The sequence below is a fragment of the Rhinichthys klamathensis genome, unplaced genomic scaffold (assembly GCF_029890125.1).
Source record: "Rhinichthys klamathensis goyatoka isolate OS25496 unplaced genomic scaffold, OSU_Roscu_1.1 h1tg000030l_1, whole genome shotgun sequence".
NCBI classification, from domain to species: Eukaryota; Metazoa; Chordata; class Actinopteri; order Cypriniformes; family Leuciscidae; genus Rhinichthys; species Rhinichthys klamathensis.
Window position 1 is genome coordinate 1708525 of NW_026606580.1, and position 13736 is coordinate 1722260.

At 37.4% G+C, this 13736-nt stretch overlaps 1 protein-coding gene across 8 annotated transcripts in view; it reads left to right on the top strand.

Annotated features, from left to right (window-relative positions):
* The window catches only part of sdk2b (sidekick cell adhesion molecule 2b), a 342012-nt gene that overhangs the window by 312422 nt on the left and 15854 nt on the right, over positions 1-13736 (top strand). For 6 of the 8 annotated variants that reach the window (XM_056245433.1, XM_056245436.1, XM_056245437.1 and 3 more), the window contains exons 30-40: positions 2545-2746; positions 2956-3059; positions 4647-4717; positions 5615-5750; positions 6224-6280; positions 6724-6825; positions 6916-7031; positions 8167-8353; positions 10128-10265; positions 11215-11424; positions 11508-11633. In XM_056245433.1, the coding sequence (XP_056101408.1) occupies positions 2545-2746; positions 2956-3059; positions 4647-4717; positions 5615-5750; positions 6224-6280; positions 6724-6825; positions 6916-7031; positions 8167-8353; positions 10128-10265; positions 11215-11424; positions 11508-11633 (1449 nt within the window). The remainder of the gene's footprint in view (positions 1-2544; positions 2747-2955; positions 3060-4646; positions 4718-5614; positions 5751-6223; positions 6281-6723; positions 6826-6915; positions 7032-8166; positions 8354-10127; positions 10266-11214; positions 11425-11507; positions 11634-13736) is intronic. The other 2 variants (XM_056245434.1, XM_056245439.1) reach the window with 1 other exon arrangement.

Here is a 13736-nt window from a genome sequence, read left to right on the forward strand (position 1 = left end):
TCAAAAAGTTCCCATAAACTGTCCTGTGTTTCTACTGGATGATGTATTGTTGCAGTAGGCGAGCTGCCGATCACAATACACATCTCACTTTATTTGGGGTTTCTAAATGGAAATGCTCCCACACCACAGATGTACGGCATCTCTTCTGGGGAGCCTCCATTTTATCTATCTATCCAAATCTATGTAGATATGTATCTCTAATCTATCTATTTAATTAGATGTATCTACAATCTATCTATGTATTCAGATATGTATATAATATGTATCAATAATCTATGTATTTAGATATGTATCTATAATCTATGTATCTACAATCTATCTATGTATTTAGATATGTATCTATAAATGTAGGCCTATATATAATCTATCTATTTATATATGTAGCCTATCATTAATCTATCTATATATGTATCTATCTATTAATCTAGCTGTCTATATATATTTATATCTATGTATCTATTAATGTGTCACACTCTGTGTCTCTAGCCTATGTGTTGTGTAAATTTAAACTAAACAACTAAACAAATCGCACTATATCACCAAAAATCCGCTATCTCAAAATCAAACTCCTCTCAATAAAACCCACGAGGTCAATATGCGTTGATTTCACTTTTATAGCCTACAGATGTGCGATTGTGTGGTCTGTTTCCCGACCGTGTCAATCAAACGCTGAATCGGCGGATCACACCTGATGAAACACTTCGAGGCTTCGTTTGGCCATAGTCACGTGACATGGGTGTTTTGAATCACGCTTCGAATCAGTGTTTCGAAACATCTGCGCTTCGGGATCTCGCAAAGCTTCGGAACGACAGTTTCGCGGCAGCCATCCCTAAAAACAACTGGAACAGTGACAAACAAGGCTGGAAGAGGTCCCAAGTTTATCTTGCCACAACGCACAGTGAGGAGGATGGTAAGAGAAGTAAAAAAAAGTCCTAAGCTCACTGTCACAGAATTGCATCAAAGAGTGGCATCTTGGGGTCACAAAGTCTCCAAAACAACCATCACTACATGCCAACAAGCTGTTTGGGAGGCATGCAAGGAAAAAGCCTTTTCTCACTAACACTCACAAACGTAAACGTCTGGAGTTTGCTAAGCGGCACTGGGACTTCAACTGGGATCGTGTGCTTTGGTCAGATGAGACTAAGATTGAGCTTTTTGGCAACAAACACTCTAAGTGGGTCTGGCGTAAAACAAAAGATGAGTATGCCGAAAAGCACCTCATGCCCACCGTGAAGTATGGTGGAGGATCTGTGATGCTGTGGGCCTGTTTCTCTTCCAAAGGCCCTGGGAACCTTGTTAGGGTGCATGGCATTATGAACGCTTTGAAATACCAGGACATTTTAAATAAAAACCTGATGGCCTCTGCCAGAAAGCTGAAGATGGGTCGTCATTGGATCTTTCAGCAGGATAATGATCCAAAACATGTGGCAAAATCTACACAAAAATGGTTCACCAGTCACAAACTCAAGGTCCTCCCATGGCCATCTCAGTCCCCAGACCTCAACCCAATCGAAAACCTGTGGGGCGAGCTGAAGAGGAGAGTGCATAAGAGAGGACCCAGGACACTGGATGATCTAGAAAGATTGTGCAAAGAAGAATGGTCAAAGATCCCTCTCTCTGTGTTCTTCAATCTTGTGAAATGTTATAGGAGGAGATTAAGTGCTGTCTTGTTGGCAAAAGGGGGTTGTACAAAGTGTTAACATCAGGGGTGCCAATAATTGTGGGACACATGATTTCAAGGTTTTTTTTTTCTAAATGTGTGATTTTTTTTTTTACCACCAAAGTAATGTACTTAAATAAAAGGTTGGATTTTTCTCTTTTTTTGCATTTGGGTTATATGTTGTTTTAAAAAAAAAGGAGAATTTTTAGAAGTCCTCGACCACATCTTAAACAGGGGTGCCAATAATTGTGGAGGGCACTGTATTGCATGAGTATAGACACACAAACCAATGTTGGCAATGCTACTTTAAAGGTAGCTTCCCATGCTACAAGTTACTCATATTTTAAATTAGTTATATTTAAGTGACTATTTGAAAAAGTAGTTCGCTTCACTAAAATTACTAACCAAAAAAGTAGCTTAAATAAATTGGCTTCAAAATATTCATCTTAATTGAAACTATTTAAATGGTCATTTTCTACTTACTATCGCTACTTTTAGGGTGAGTGGACAAGTCTTTCTAAAGACTTTTTTTTATCAACAAAAATTTTGAGATGATCTATATGTTTGTTCCATTTTCATGCATCATATTATATTATTAAATTGTACAATTTAATTCTGCTTTCAGAGCACAATAACAATGAAGATCTCAATGAAGGTTAAAGTTAAATTAAATTAGGTTTTACTAAATGAAAGACTTAAAATCGGTGAATAAATTATTTGAACTAGTTAAACGATTCAAATAAATGATTCACATTGAACAAACTGATTCACAAAAATGTAAATGTTTTGGATGTTCCAACACTATGCATGATAGAAGTGAGTTTGTTTATTGGCTTTGTTTGATTACATTTCAAGTCTACTAATGGTTGACCTTTGACCCCCAGCTCGGCCCCAGCCCACCAGCCGTCCCACAGTCCCTCAGGAAAACGTACAGGCACGCAGCGTGCTGTTGTCATGGGAACCAGGCAGCGACGGTTTATCACCGGTCCGGTATTACACAGTTCAGGTCAGAGAGCTGCCCGAGAAGAACTGGACGGTTCATTCTGCGTCTGTTAGCCATGAGTCCAGCTCCTACATCGTAGACAGGTACAAAGAACAGATAAGCTGGGAAGTTTTGTGTGATTTGATGCATAAAGTCCTTCATGCATAAAGTCACAGTACTTCACAGAACAGTTTTTCCATAATGAGTAGCGTTACTCATTATGTTAGTCATTGTAACTTTATACTGGCTTTATGCAAAGCATATTCTGACTAGCTTCCTGTGTTTTGACTCGTGTGTGTGATTTTTCTCTCAGACTGAAGCCCTTCACCTCCTATCAGTTCAGAGTGAAGGCCACTAATGATATTGGAGACAGTGACTACAGTGAAGAGAGTGAAGCCATCACAACACTACAGGATGGTTAGAACATTTAACCCTTTCCACTTCTCTTGTACTCTTTATGCTTTATTGCACACACACACACACACCTATAGCGAGCTATCTGCTTAGACATTTTAAGGCATCATAAAAGTTTCAAATGTCCTTAGCGGGTTTCCAATATGCCCAAACTGGTCTTAAGTTGGTCAGTAAGCTGCTCTCTCAGTCTATCCAGCTGACAAGTGACCCAAACCCTTCTTAAACCAGCAACAGCTTACAGTAGGTTGCTTAAAATAGCCTTTTGTGGTAGTTATGGCCCAAATCAAAGTCGGCATCTCATATGTTCTCTAAACAGTGCAAGGAGTAGAAAATGGGCTACTCATAAATAAAAAAAAGAAAGAAAAATATTGGGAGAATCTCAAACAAATTACTTCAAAACTAAACAGATGCAATTACTGTTTACAAGCAAACACTCAGCAGCATCACTTGGTTCTTCTGGTAAAGCACACTGGAAAAGATCTGTATTAAATTAGAGTTTTATTCAATTTGAGGCAAAAAATACCTGTTTCCTAAAGATGGATAAAAATAGTTCAATATAACTTCAATGGATTATTTTGTCCAATATTTATGTGTGCTATGTATCAGTAAGATTTTATTTTATTTTTTGAAAGAAATTAATACATTTATTCAGCAAGGATGCATTAAATTGATCAAACATAACAGTGAAGACTTTTGCATTGTTACAAATAGTTTCTATTTCAAATAAATGCTGTTCTTTTAACCTCCTATTAAGCAAAGAATCCTGAAACAAGTATCACAAAAAATGAACAAGCGCAACTGGTTTCAACATTGATAATAAAAAAAATGTCAAATCAGCATATTAGAAGGATTTCTGACGGATCATGTGACACTGAAGACTGAAGTAATGGTGCTGAAATAAATTAAATCTTAAAATAGAAAACTGTTATTTTAAATTGTAATCATTTTTCACAGTATTACTGTTTTCACTGAATTTTTGATTAAATAAATGCAGCCTTGGTGAGCACAAGAGACTTCTTACTGACCTAAAAGTTTTGAACGGTGTTCATGTAGAGTAGACAGTGTTGCAGCTCACTAAGTTTTAAAACAGAGCCATTTAACACCATATTCTTCTCTTCATGGCTCCACCTTCCTCTTTTCTCTGAATATATACAGCCGAGTCATTCTGTGTGTGATGTGCATCTCATGAATTGACCATTATGCTGCACACAGATGCTATTCTGCCTGTGTTACCACAGTACTGCTTTATAGCCGTAGGTTTATTGTGAAGCCAGGTGATGCTATTGTGTTCCAGCAATGACATCATTGCTGGAGGCAGTAGAATAAGTGAGGTAATACAGTATCTCTGGTTGCTACGAGACTAAATGTTACCCAAGCAACTCTAGTGAAGAGAGACAGGCCCTTCATAATGCCTGTTTAAAGCCCCAACGCAACAAATCAGGCTGTAAGACAGGCTTGGCATGTTTATAAATGCAGTGTTTATGTAGCGTAAGACATTGTAGCTGATGCGGCAAAACATTCACAATGATGCCAAGTACACAGTTATCTTTCTGTCTCTGTCTATTTAATTGTATCTCTTGCTCTCTCCAGCTCCAGACGAATCTCCCACAATCCTGACTGTCACGCCACACACCACAACCTCTGTGCTGATTTGCTGGCAGGTAAGGGGGCGGGACTTTACGCTGTGCTTCTCCTTATACATCCGCATCAGCCATGCTTTTCCATCAACGGTTTGTAATAACAGAGCAGGAGGGCACAGTATGTATCTTAAACACATATTCTCAATGTCACCCCTGAATTATCATTTCAAAGAGGGCTGGTTTTAAAAGCCGCAGGCCTCTGGATCACGTTTTTATCCATTCAGGTGGAAAAAGGTAAATGGTTCCTCCACCAGAACCAGTTTATTCACGCTTTATTAGTGGGGGGGATTTCTCAGATTTGATCGTTAAACTTGAGCTTCAAAATGTGCAGGAGTTTGATCTGAAAGAGCAAAAATGTTTTCCCTCCGGATATTAGCAACGTACATGTGTTTACACAACCGTCAACCGCAAACACAAATCAAATGGCAAAAGCTGAAAGGCTTAAAAGCTAATCTTTTATCTGACAATAGCAGAGGGAGAAATTGCAATTAGTGATGCACCGAAATGAAAAATCTGGGCCAAAACTGAATATTGTGGATGCACTTGGCCGAAAGCCAAAACCGAAAATGCTTTTTTAATATGATTTATTTCTTATTTTAAATGACATTTTTTGTATAATTGTATTATATTAATTTATTCTTTTTTTATTATTATTAAAATTCTATAATTTTAATTATACTGAATTAAAAAAATTCAAGCAAGGTCAGTGAACAAGAGGGTATAGTGTCATTTGCCCAGCACGGCTATACCACATAGGGCTATTGCAAACAGAATTTCGTTGAAAATTTCTGTGCATCCCTAATTGCAATTTTGTGAGATGAACAGAACACTAGTAGCACAGAAATTCCACACCTCACCTTTAATGACACTGTTGATTATGTGTGGTGACATTCGCTCAGCCTGTCCTGTCGTCCTCAGCCCCCTCCTGAGGAGAAGATTAACGGGATCCTGCTGGGCTTCCGAATCCGATATCGGGAGTTGCTTTATGATCGACTCCGAAGTTTCAGCGTTCACACCATCAGTGGCTCTTCAACCAGCTGGGCAGAACTGACCTGTAAGCATAAAACATACAGTATCTTCACTAGTGACGATTCCCATACTAGTGAGATATGGTGAGACATGACCCAAAAATAAAGTATGCAACATAATTACCAATGTTGAAATCCTTTTGTTGTAGTGCTTTGGTCTTTTCTTTTTTTTTTTTCATTTATCTTTTATATTCATTAATTATTAATCTTTTATATTAACTAATGTTTTGATTCACAGCCCAAACCAATAAATGTATTTGAAAAATCAAATAAATGTAAAAAGATATATATATGATCAATTATTCGAATTAATTCATTGATATTAATAATAATCAAAATTAAGAATTAAATATTAGCTCAAAACCTGCTCGAGTATCATTGTAGTAAACCAAGCATTATTCATTATAAACTATTTTAAAATATTTAAGCTAATTTCTCACTCTTATTATTTTTCTGATCATATCTTCTTCATAAATGTCCTCCACTTTCTCTCCTGCAGCTCCATATAGTTTGCGGAATCTCAGCGAGCCGTCCCTCACTCAGTACGAGCTGGACAGTAAGTCACTTCCTGTTTGTTCTTGCAATCTGCTAATTTTTTTCCTCCCATAAAACTGATATATGATTGTGTGTAATGCAGCACATGTCAAGCCTTGCTTAAGAGTTGAGAATATGCAGCCTGGATGTTTAGGCTAGCTGCTATCAGCAGGCCTGTTCTCACCTCCTAATGAAGTTAAGAGCCGGGTCTGGTTTCTCTCTGCCGTCAATAATGTCTGCAGGAAGAGCAGTGTGTCAATTGAGTTCAGATAAGCAGACTGACTCATCACTTGGACTGGGAGCCGGCATCCTGAGTCAAAGTTAATGAAACAAAAATGGTCCAGAAATTAGAACATCAAACACATTATTTGTCTTTTTTGTTGTTGTTTTTTGAAGTAGATCAAATCTGTGAAGTGCCAACTATGTATGAAGAAACTGTTATTTGTGTTGTTTGCACTTTTGTAGATCTTATGAAGCACAAGCGATATGAAATCAGAATGAGTGTGTACAATGCTGTTGGTGAGGGACCAACTAGCTCACCACAGGAAGTCTTTGTTGGTGAAGCAGGTAAAAACTTGTATTACCGTTATGAAGTCCTTTCTTTACTGACAAATGAAAAGGAACAGAACTTCACATCACATCGATGTTCTCTCACAGTTCCCACTGCCCCGCCTCAAAATGTGATCATCCAATCAGCTACTGCCACACAATTCGATGTGACGTGGGACCCGCCTCCGCTGGAGACTCAGAATGGAGACATTCAGGGTTATAAGGTCAGACTCTGATGACTAAGTGGAAAAATGCTTTTAGTGTGACTTGCATGTGTATATTTCTAAGTTGTTGAATCATGGGGTTTTCTTACTAATGTTGACTATTTATATCACATGGTGGAAATGACACTTTTTGAATAATTAGAAAATTCTAAATTGCACCTTAAAAGATTTTTCGAACGATTCAGCTTCAGTTTTATAAAACAGTTAAATATTGAAATTGCTTGATTATATCATATTTTAAAATGTACTAATTCGTATTTTTCATAATGGATTTTCATATTTTAAAATTGTCTGGGCTTAAAGGGTTAGTTCACCCAAAAATGATGTCAGTAATTACTCACCCTCATGTTGTTCCAACCCCGTAAGACTTTCGTTCATCTTCGGAACCCAAATTAAGATATTTTTTATTAAATCTGAGAGCTGGATCACTCCTCCATTGGCTTCTTAAGGGATCGAAACTGGCCGGCCCAAAAGTTATGAAAGACATCGTTAAAATAGTCCGAGTGACTACAGTGGCTCAATCTTAAGTTTATCAAGCGACGAGAATACTTTTTGTGCGCAAAAAAACAAACAAAAATAACGACTTTATTCAACTAATCATTTCCTTCTCTGTGGGCCTTGAGATTTCACGTAGTGATATTGCGCAAAGCTTCTAGGTTGCACGTTGCACTCGGACTATTTTAACAATGTCTTTCATAACTTTTGGGCCGGTCAGTTTCGATCCCTTAAGAAGCCTATGGAGGAGTGATCCAGCTCTCAGATTTAATCAAAAATATCTTAATTTGGGTTCCGAAGATGAACGAAAGTCTTACGGGGTTGGAACAACATGAGGGAGAGTAATTACTGACAGAATTTCATTTTTGGGTGAACTAACCCTTTAAGATTTGTGCAAAACACTCAAATCTATACATAAAAAGGCCATTTTAAAAAGGTTACAATAATAAATGAGGCAGGGAAAATGCTTTTCTAAGAGTGTTGTAATGTGACCTTCATATAACAAAAAGGGGGGAAAAATTTGTTTTGGGACATGAAAGTGCTCGGAGTTGTAGAACGCCTAAAATAGACATACAGAACAATAATATGAGTGTAATATATAATAATATGAACAATAAAACCTATTGTTTTCTTATTGCAGATTTTCTTTTGGGAATATCAACGGAAAAACGAGACTGAGAAACTGCGGACACTCTTCCTGCCAGAGGGAGGGGTGAAGCTCAAAAATCTAACGGGCTACACCACCTACATGATCAGTGTTGCTGCTTTCAACGCAGCGGGCGATGGGCCACGCAGTCCACCGACCAGAGGAAGAACCCAACAAGCTGGTGAGGAAACTTAAACAAGTTCTGTCCTTACTTGTCTCCTCCAGGACCTTCATGCATATCTCAACAAAAACACTTGTTCTGGGTTATTTGCTAAGCACATAATGTACCAAGTACCGGAAGGCCACTATGGTATCTGCTAGATAGCCCTCTTTTTTAGGTTTTAAAGCGGTGAGTAATTGTACTTTTTTGCCACTTATTTCACAATAAACACATGGGCAATCAATTAGGAGTTTGGAATGATGGAAACTATTTCAAATGATTTCATTATTTATGTGTCTAAGACCTTCTGGAATGCGAACCGCTGCTGACAACTGGCCAAGAAATATCAAAAACTCAACAAGCGATCATTTGCTTCTAATCAGTAAATCTGCTATATGCATTTGTTTGTGTGCTTAAAGTTCGGTCTGATGAAGTAGAGTTATTTCTGCATTATTCAGCTCTTGTGGTTTTCATTCAGCATGCCTGTGAGTTGGCTCACGGCTCAGAGCGTCTGTGGGACACAGACTCGAGATTGTTCTTTCTTTCTGAAGGAGATACTTCCCCTTGAGTCTAAAAGAAATATGCTTTTGAATGGAGTGCCAAAGAAGTGACTGTTTTTTGTCATCTGATATTGTAAAATTGTCTTCAGTGTCAAAATTAGTAGATTCCAGGCTATTTTGTTATATGTGGGCTTTTGTTTTCACCATATTTGCTAATTAAATTCTAAGGGGAGAGACGAAGAACCAAGTAGTTTATAATATGGCATGTGAAAATGATTTTTGAAGCAAATATTTCCATTCTGTATATCTCAAAAATGAAGGGCGGAACTTACACTGAGTTTAGTCATTGCTTTTTGATTAAGAAAAAACGATGTGACAAATATAATAAACTTCACCACTAAGTATAGTCTGATTCTCAAGGGAAGGGAATGATTCTTATGAACTGGTTCATAGTCAATCAAAGACACTCACCAGTCATCTAGCAAATTAGTTTTCAATCATCAGAGCTTTTAATGAATTAACTCCTAACTTGTTTATGGGTATTGTATGTTACGCTGCTGTCACTTTAATACACAGATCTAAAATACACATGCTTAAAATGCATGATTAATAAGCTTATATAATGTTGGAAAACTGTGATGTCACGTGAGCTTGACCACAATAGAGATCAAATGTTGCAAAAAATAACTTTTTTGTATGCAGTTAAGATTGTGTGTGGTTGAAGTATTATTAAAATTCTTGAGAGCATTGTTTTTCTTTGTAGTTACAACTTCATAACTTGACAGTTGTTGTTAATATCATGAATTGCTCGGTAACACTTTACAATAAGATTCATTAGTTAACATATACTAAGAATGAACAATACTTCTTCAGCATTTATTAACCTTAGTGAGTAGCAATGAACAGCTTTAGTTGTATTAACTAGCATTAAAACAGATTAATAAATACTGTAACAAATGTATTGCTCATTGTTAGTTCATGTTAGTTAATACATGTGGAGCTTGAGTACATAGCAAAGGTAGTACAATAAATCGGCAAGAGTCTGTCTTCTCACTAGCTGTCATCTTCCTCTCTTTCGTTTAAAATTATTTTTCTCTGTATTATGTCTGCTCTTTTTATATTTTCCCCCCAAAGATAGAGACAGGCAAAGAATGGCAGGCAATTTTGTTCTAGCTGTTTTTTATTCCAAGAAGGGTTTAAAGTCTCAATCCCAGGAAAAGGGGAAGGCAGACGTGTTTAAGCCATTGAGACTGTCTGTCGTGTCTCTCCTGATTAGCAGATGATTTCTCTTTCAGCTCCCAGCGCTCCCAGTTTTATCCATTTCAGTGAGCTCACCACCACCTCTGTCAACGTGTCGTGGGGCGAGCCTGTCTTCCCTAATGGCATCCTCGAGGGTTACAGACTCATCTACGAGCCCTGCATGCCTGTTGATGGTCAGTGCCTTTCTTGTTTCTTAAGCCTTTAGCTTAAAAGTTCCTTTTTCCAACACCTTACTAGCATTACTGGATAATCATGAGTTTAATTGATATCAGTTAGGAATCAAATAATTGTGTGTGCGTGAGTGAGAGAGCACGTGTGTGTGTGTGTGTGTGTGTGTGAGCTATTGTGTGTGTGTGATATACTGTTATAAAATGTATTAAAATTTTGAAATACCTTTTTATTTTTATATTTTAATTTAGTTTAAGTTTTGGTGATTTTGTTATGTGCTTTCGTCGTTTTTATTAGTTAAAAAATATTTTAATATATATTTAGTTTCAATTAATTATTATTTTAATTTTAGTTTGAATAAGTCATAATAAGGCAACCTTTTTAATTATCATTTAAACTTTTTAAATAACTTTCATCATAATTTTTTTTTCTTTATTTCAATGAACAAGTTTTCATTTTAGTTAATAAAAACACTGCTTACAAGATAACTGGGGAAACAGCGTCTGTCTGTTTTTTTTTTTATATATATATATATATATATATATATTTGGTGCCTTTTAGTGGATTTGTATTGTCTTATGGATTTCTGGAGGAAACTTAAGGAGTTCAAGCTAAACTTCTGATGATAAAATATACACTTAGGAAAGTTGCTAGAAGACACACAAGTCTTTAAAAATGCATCATGCTGATCACTTAACGGATCATGTGCTTCACTTCTCAAATACTCATTCTTTAACACTACAAACAAGTTGTAGTGAAAAATAAAATTACCAGCCAAATTCGAATTAACTGACCAAAGTCCTTTCGCTTGCATTAGGCATTTGATGAGTGTTCATTTTGGACCCTCCAATCAATATTCAGATGCCAACAGTATGGTTGAAATGAGATCTACACCCATGAGTGAGTGTGTGTTGAGCTCCTGTTGCCTGAACTAAAAGCAGTGTGTTTGTCTAGAGTCCTCAGTGGCCTGTGTCGACTGTCTTCACTCCCCCTCCCCCCCAGGCGTCAGTAAGATCGTGACGGTGGACGTGAAGGGGAACGCCCCCCTGTGGCTGAAAATCAAAGACCTGGCGGATGGCGTCACGTACAACTTCCGCATTCGTGCCAAAACCTTTACCTATGGTCCAGAGGTGGAGGCCAACATCACCACAGGACCTGGTGAAGGTCTGTATGCTAGAGCCTCTGTGCTTTTTCAGCTAAGCAGCTTCACCTGAGCTCATGTAACCCTATTTCTTCTTTGTGATCAGGAGCCCCGGGCCCTCCTGGTGAGCCCTTCATCTCTCGATATGGTGCCGCCCTCACCATCCACTGGGCCAATGGGGATCCCGGGCGAGCACCCATCACACGCTATGTTATTGAGGCCAGACCCTCAGGTGAGATCATTAAAAATACAAATTAGCACATGTTGTGGCTTAGTGAACCTTGGTGCTCATATGGGAGTTGCAGGTTTGTGTGTGTGCCAGTTACTTTCCCCTTGTCTTCAAACTTCCTGTCGTTTCTTTAAAGTCTTTGTCTATAAAAAGAGTCAGAACTCAAAGACTGTGATATAGTTAAATAAATATATGTGCTGCGTGTGTCAGAGTGTTCAGACTTGTAATGAGAAGTGCTGTTGTCAAAAAAAGCGTTGGTTCTCATCAATGTTCCCTCTAAGCTGCGCGCTTGCCCGGCCGCGCACTTCTGAAGCGCCGGCGCACAGAAAAGAATAAAATGCCACGCAGATGACTGACGCAAAATGTGTGGGGAAATCCATTTGATTGTAGTTTAAGTGAGAAATAATTGCAGTGCTCTGGTCAACCGCTATGGAGTGAAAACTGGTGAATGCAGTTTACAGGTTTCATAGAAAGATGATGTGAGCGCGTGTGATTGGCAGTGAGTCGTGTGTGCGGACCAAATAGCTCAATAAGAGAGGCAACGAGAAACTCATAGACGTGCAATAAAATCACATCATCATGTTTTAAAGAAGAGTGGTTTGATTAAAGTGGTGGAAATAACGGTTGATGAACACAGAACGGTAACACACCCACCCGCCTGCAAACTCAAAATACATTAGTTTAAATAGATGTTTTTGTGTGTGGGGGAGTTTCAGGGATGGTTAGATTATAAAAGAGTTCACATTCACTTTTCTTGAAAATATTTAGCTATTAGATCTATTTAAATGCTTCAGTTTGTTTTCATATTATAATAATATAATATGTAAACAAATTGAAGCATTTAAACTGATATATTATATCACTTCAAATACTTCAATTCGTTTTTTTATATTATATTATATTAGGCCTATATTTTATTATATTATAATCCTAAATAAAGAATCTCACAAGGGTATTGTTTAGGGCTCCTTGCCATTAAAAGGTTTGAAACCCCCTGCTAAAGAAAATATTGGAAATTCATAAGCAATAAACAATAATTTAACTTTGATGATTTAATGCTTCCTGTACACAATTAATTCACTGTACAAAAACACTTTATGGTTTTCCCAAACCATTTCAGTGTAACAGCTTAATTGTCTTCCATACTATATTCTATTATTGTAAAGAATTGAACTGTCCTGCAGAAGATTTTGTAAATTATTTTTCATAGGATTTCTTGCTAAAGACTGTACAGTTAACAGCACTGTAAAAATAAATAAAAAATCAGGTAACCTAAAATGTGCTTCATTTAGTAACTTCTTAATTTGTTAAGAAGCTTGTTTTTCGAAAATATGATTTAATACCAATAAGTTACATTAAGGGTCAAATAACATAGAAATGGCACATTCAAGTTAAAAGTTACAACTGAATGTTGAAACCATTGTGTTTCTACGTATGCTGGACAGGTCAGGTATAAAGAATATTTTTGCTCAGGTGGCGAAAAATGTCCGCCCAATAGAAAAAAGTTTTGCTCAGCAAGAAAAAAAATTAGAGGGAACATTGGTTCTCATGCAGGAAATGTTGGTTTGAACCCAGGTTGGACAGCTTCCACTTCTCCTCCCTCTCCAATTTTCTACCCATGTACCCCAAAAAAGTGTCAAAAATAAAACAGAAATAGACTAAACTGAATTCACTACGTTTTAGCTTACAGTGAAAAATAACTCAATATTTTCTGATTTAGAAGAACCAACTTCAGAGAATTATGTAAACGCAGTGTCTCCGACTTTAAGGCCCAGACTGAGCATGAGGTCTGTTTTTCAGCATATTCCTTCAGCCAAAATCTTAGATACAATTGTCCCAAACAATGAAGAGTGATTCCATATGCGTCTGGATAAAAGTTGCTGACGGCAGCTTGTGTCCGATGAAGGAGATATATTGATGTGAGCGCTCCAACTGAGACAGTTCAGATCAGATTTCCTCAATGACTGAGGAGAAGCCCTGCTCGAATGAGAAAAGAGTGAGTTCTTGGGGAGGAGCAGATGGGATTGGTTTAAGAAACTGTGTGTGTGTGTGTTAAAGACCCATACATTAGAGTGAAGTATGCAGCCAGACCATCTTTGCATGCCA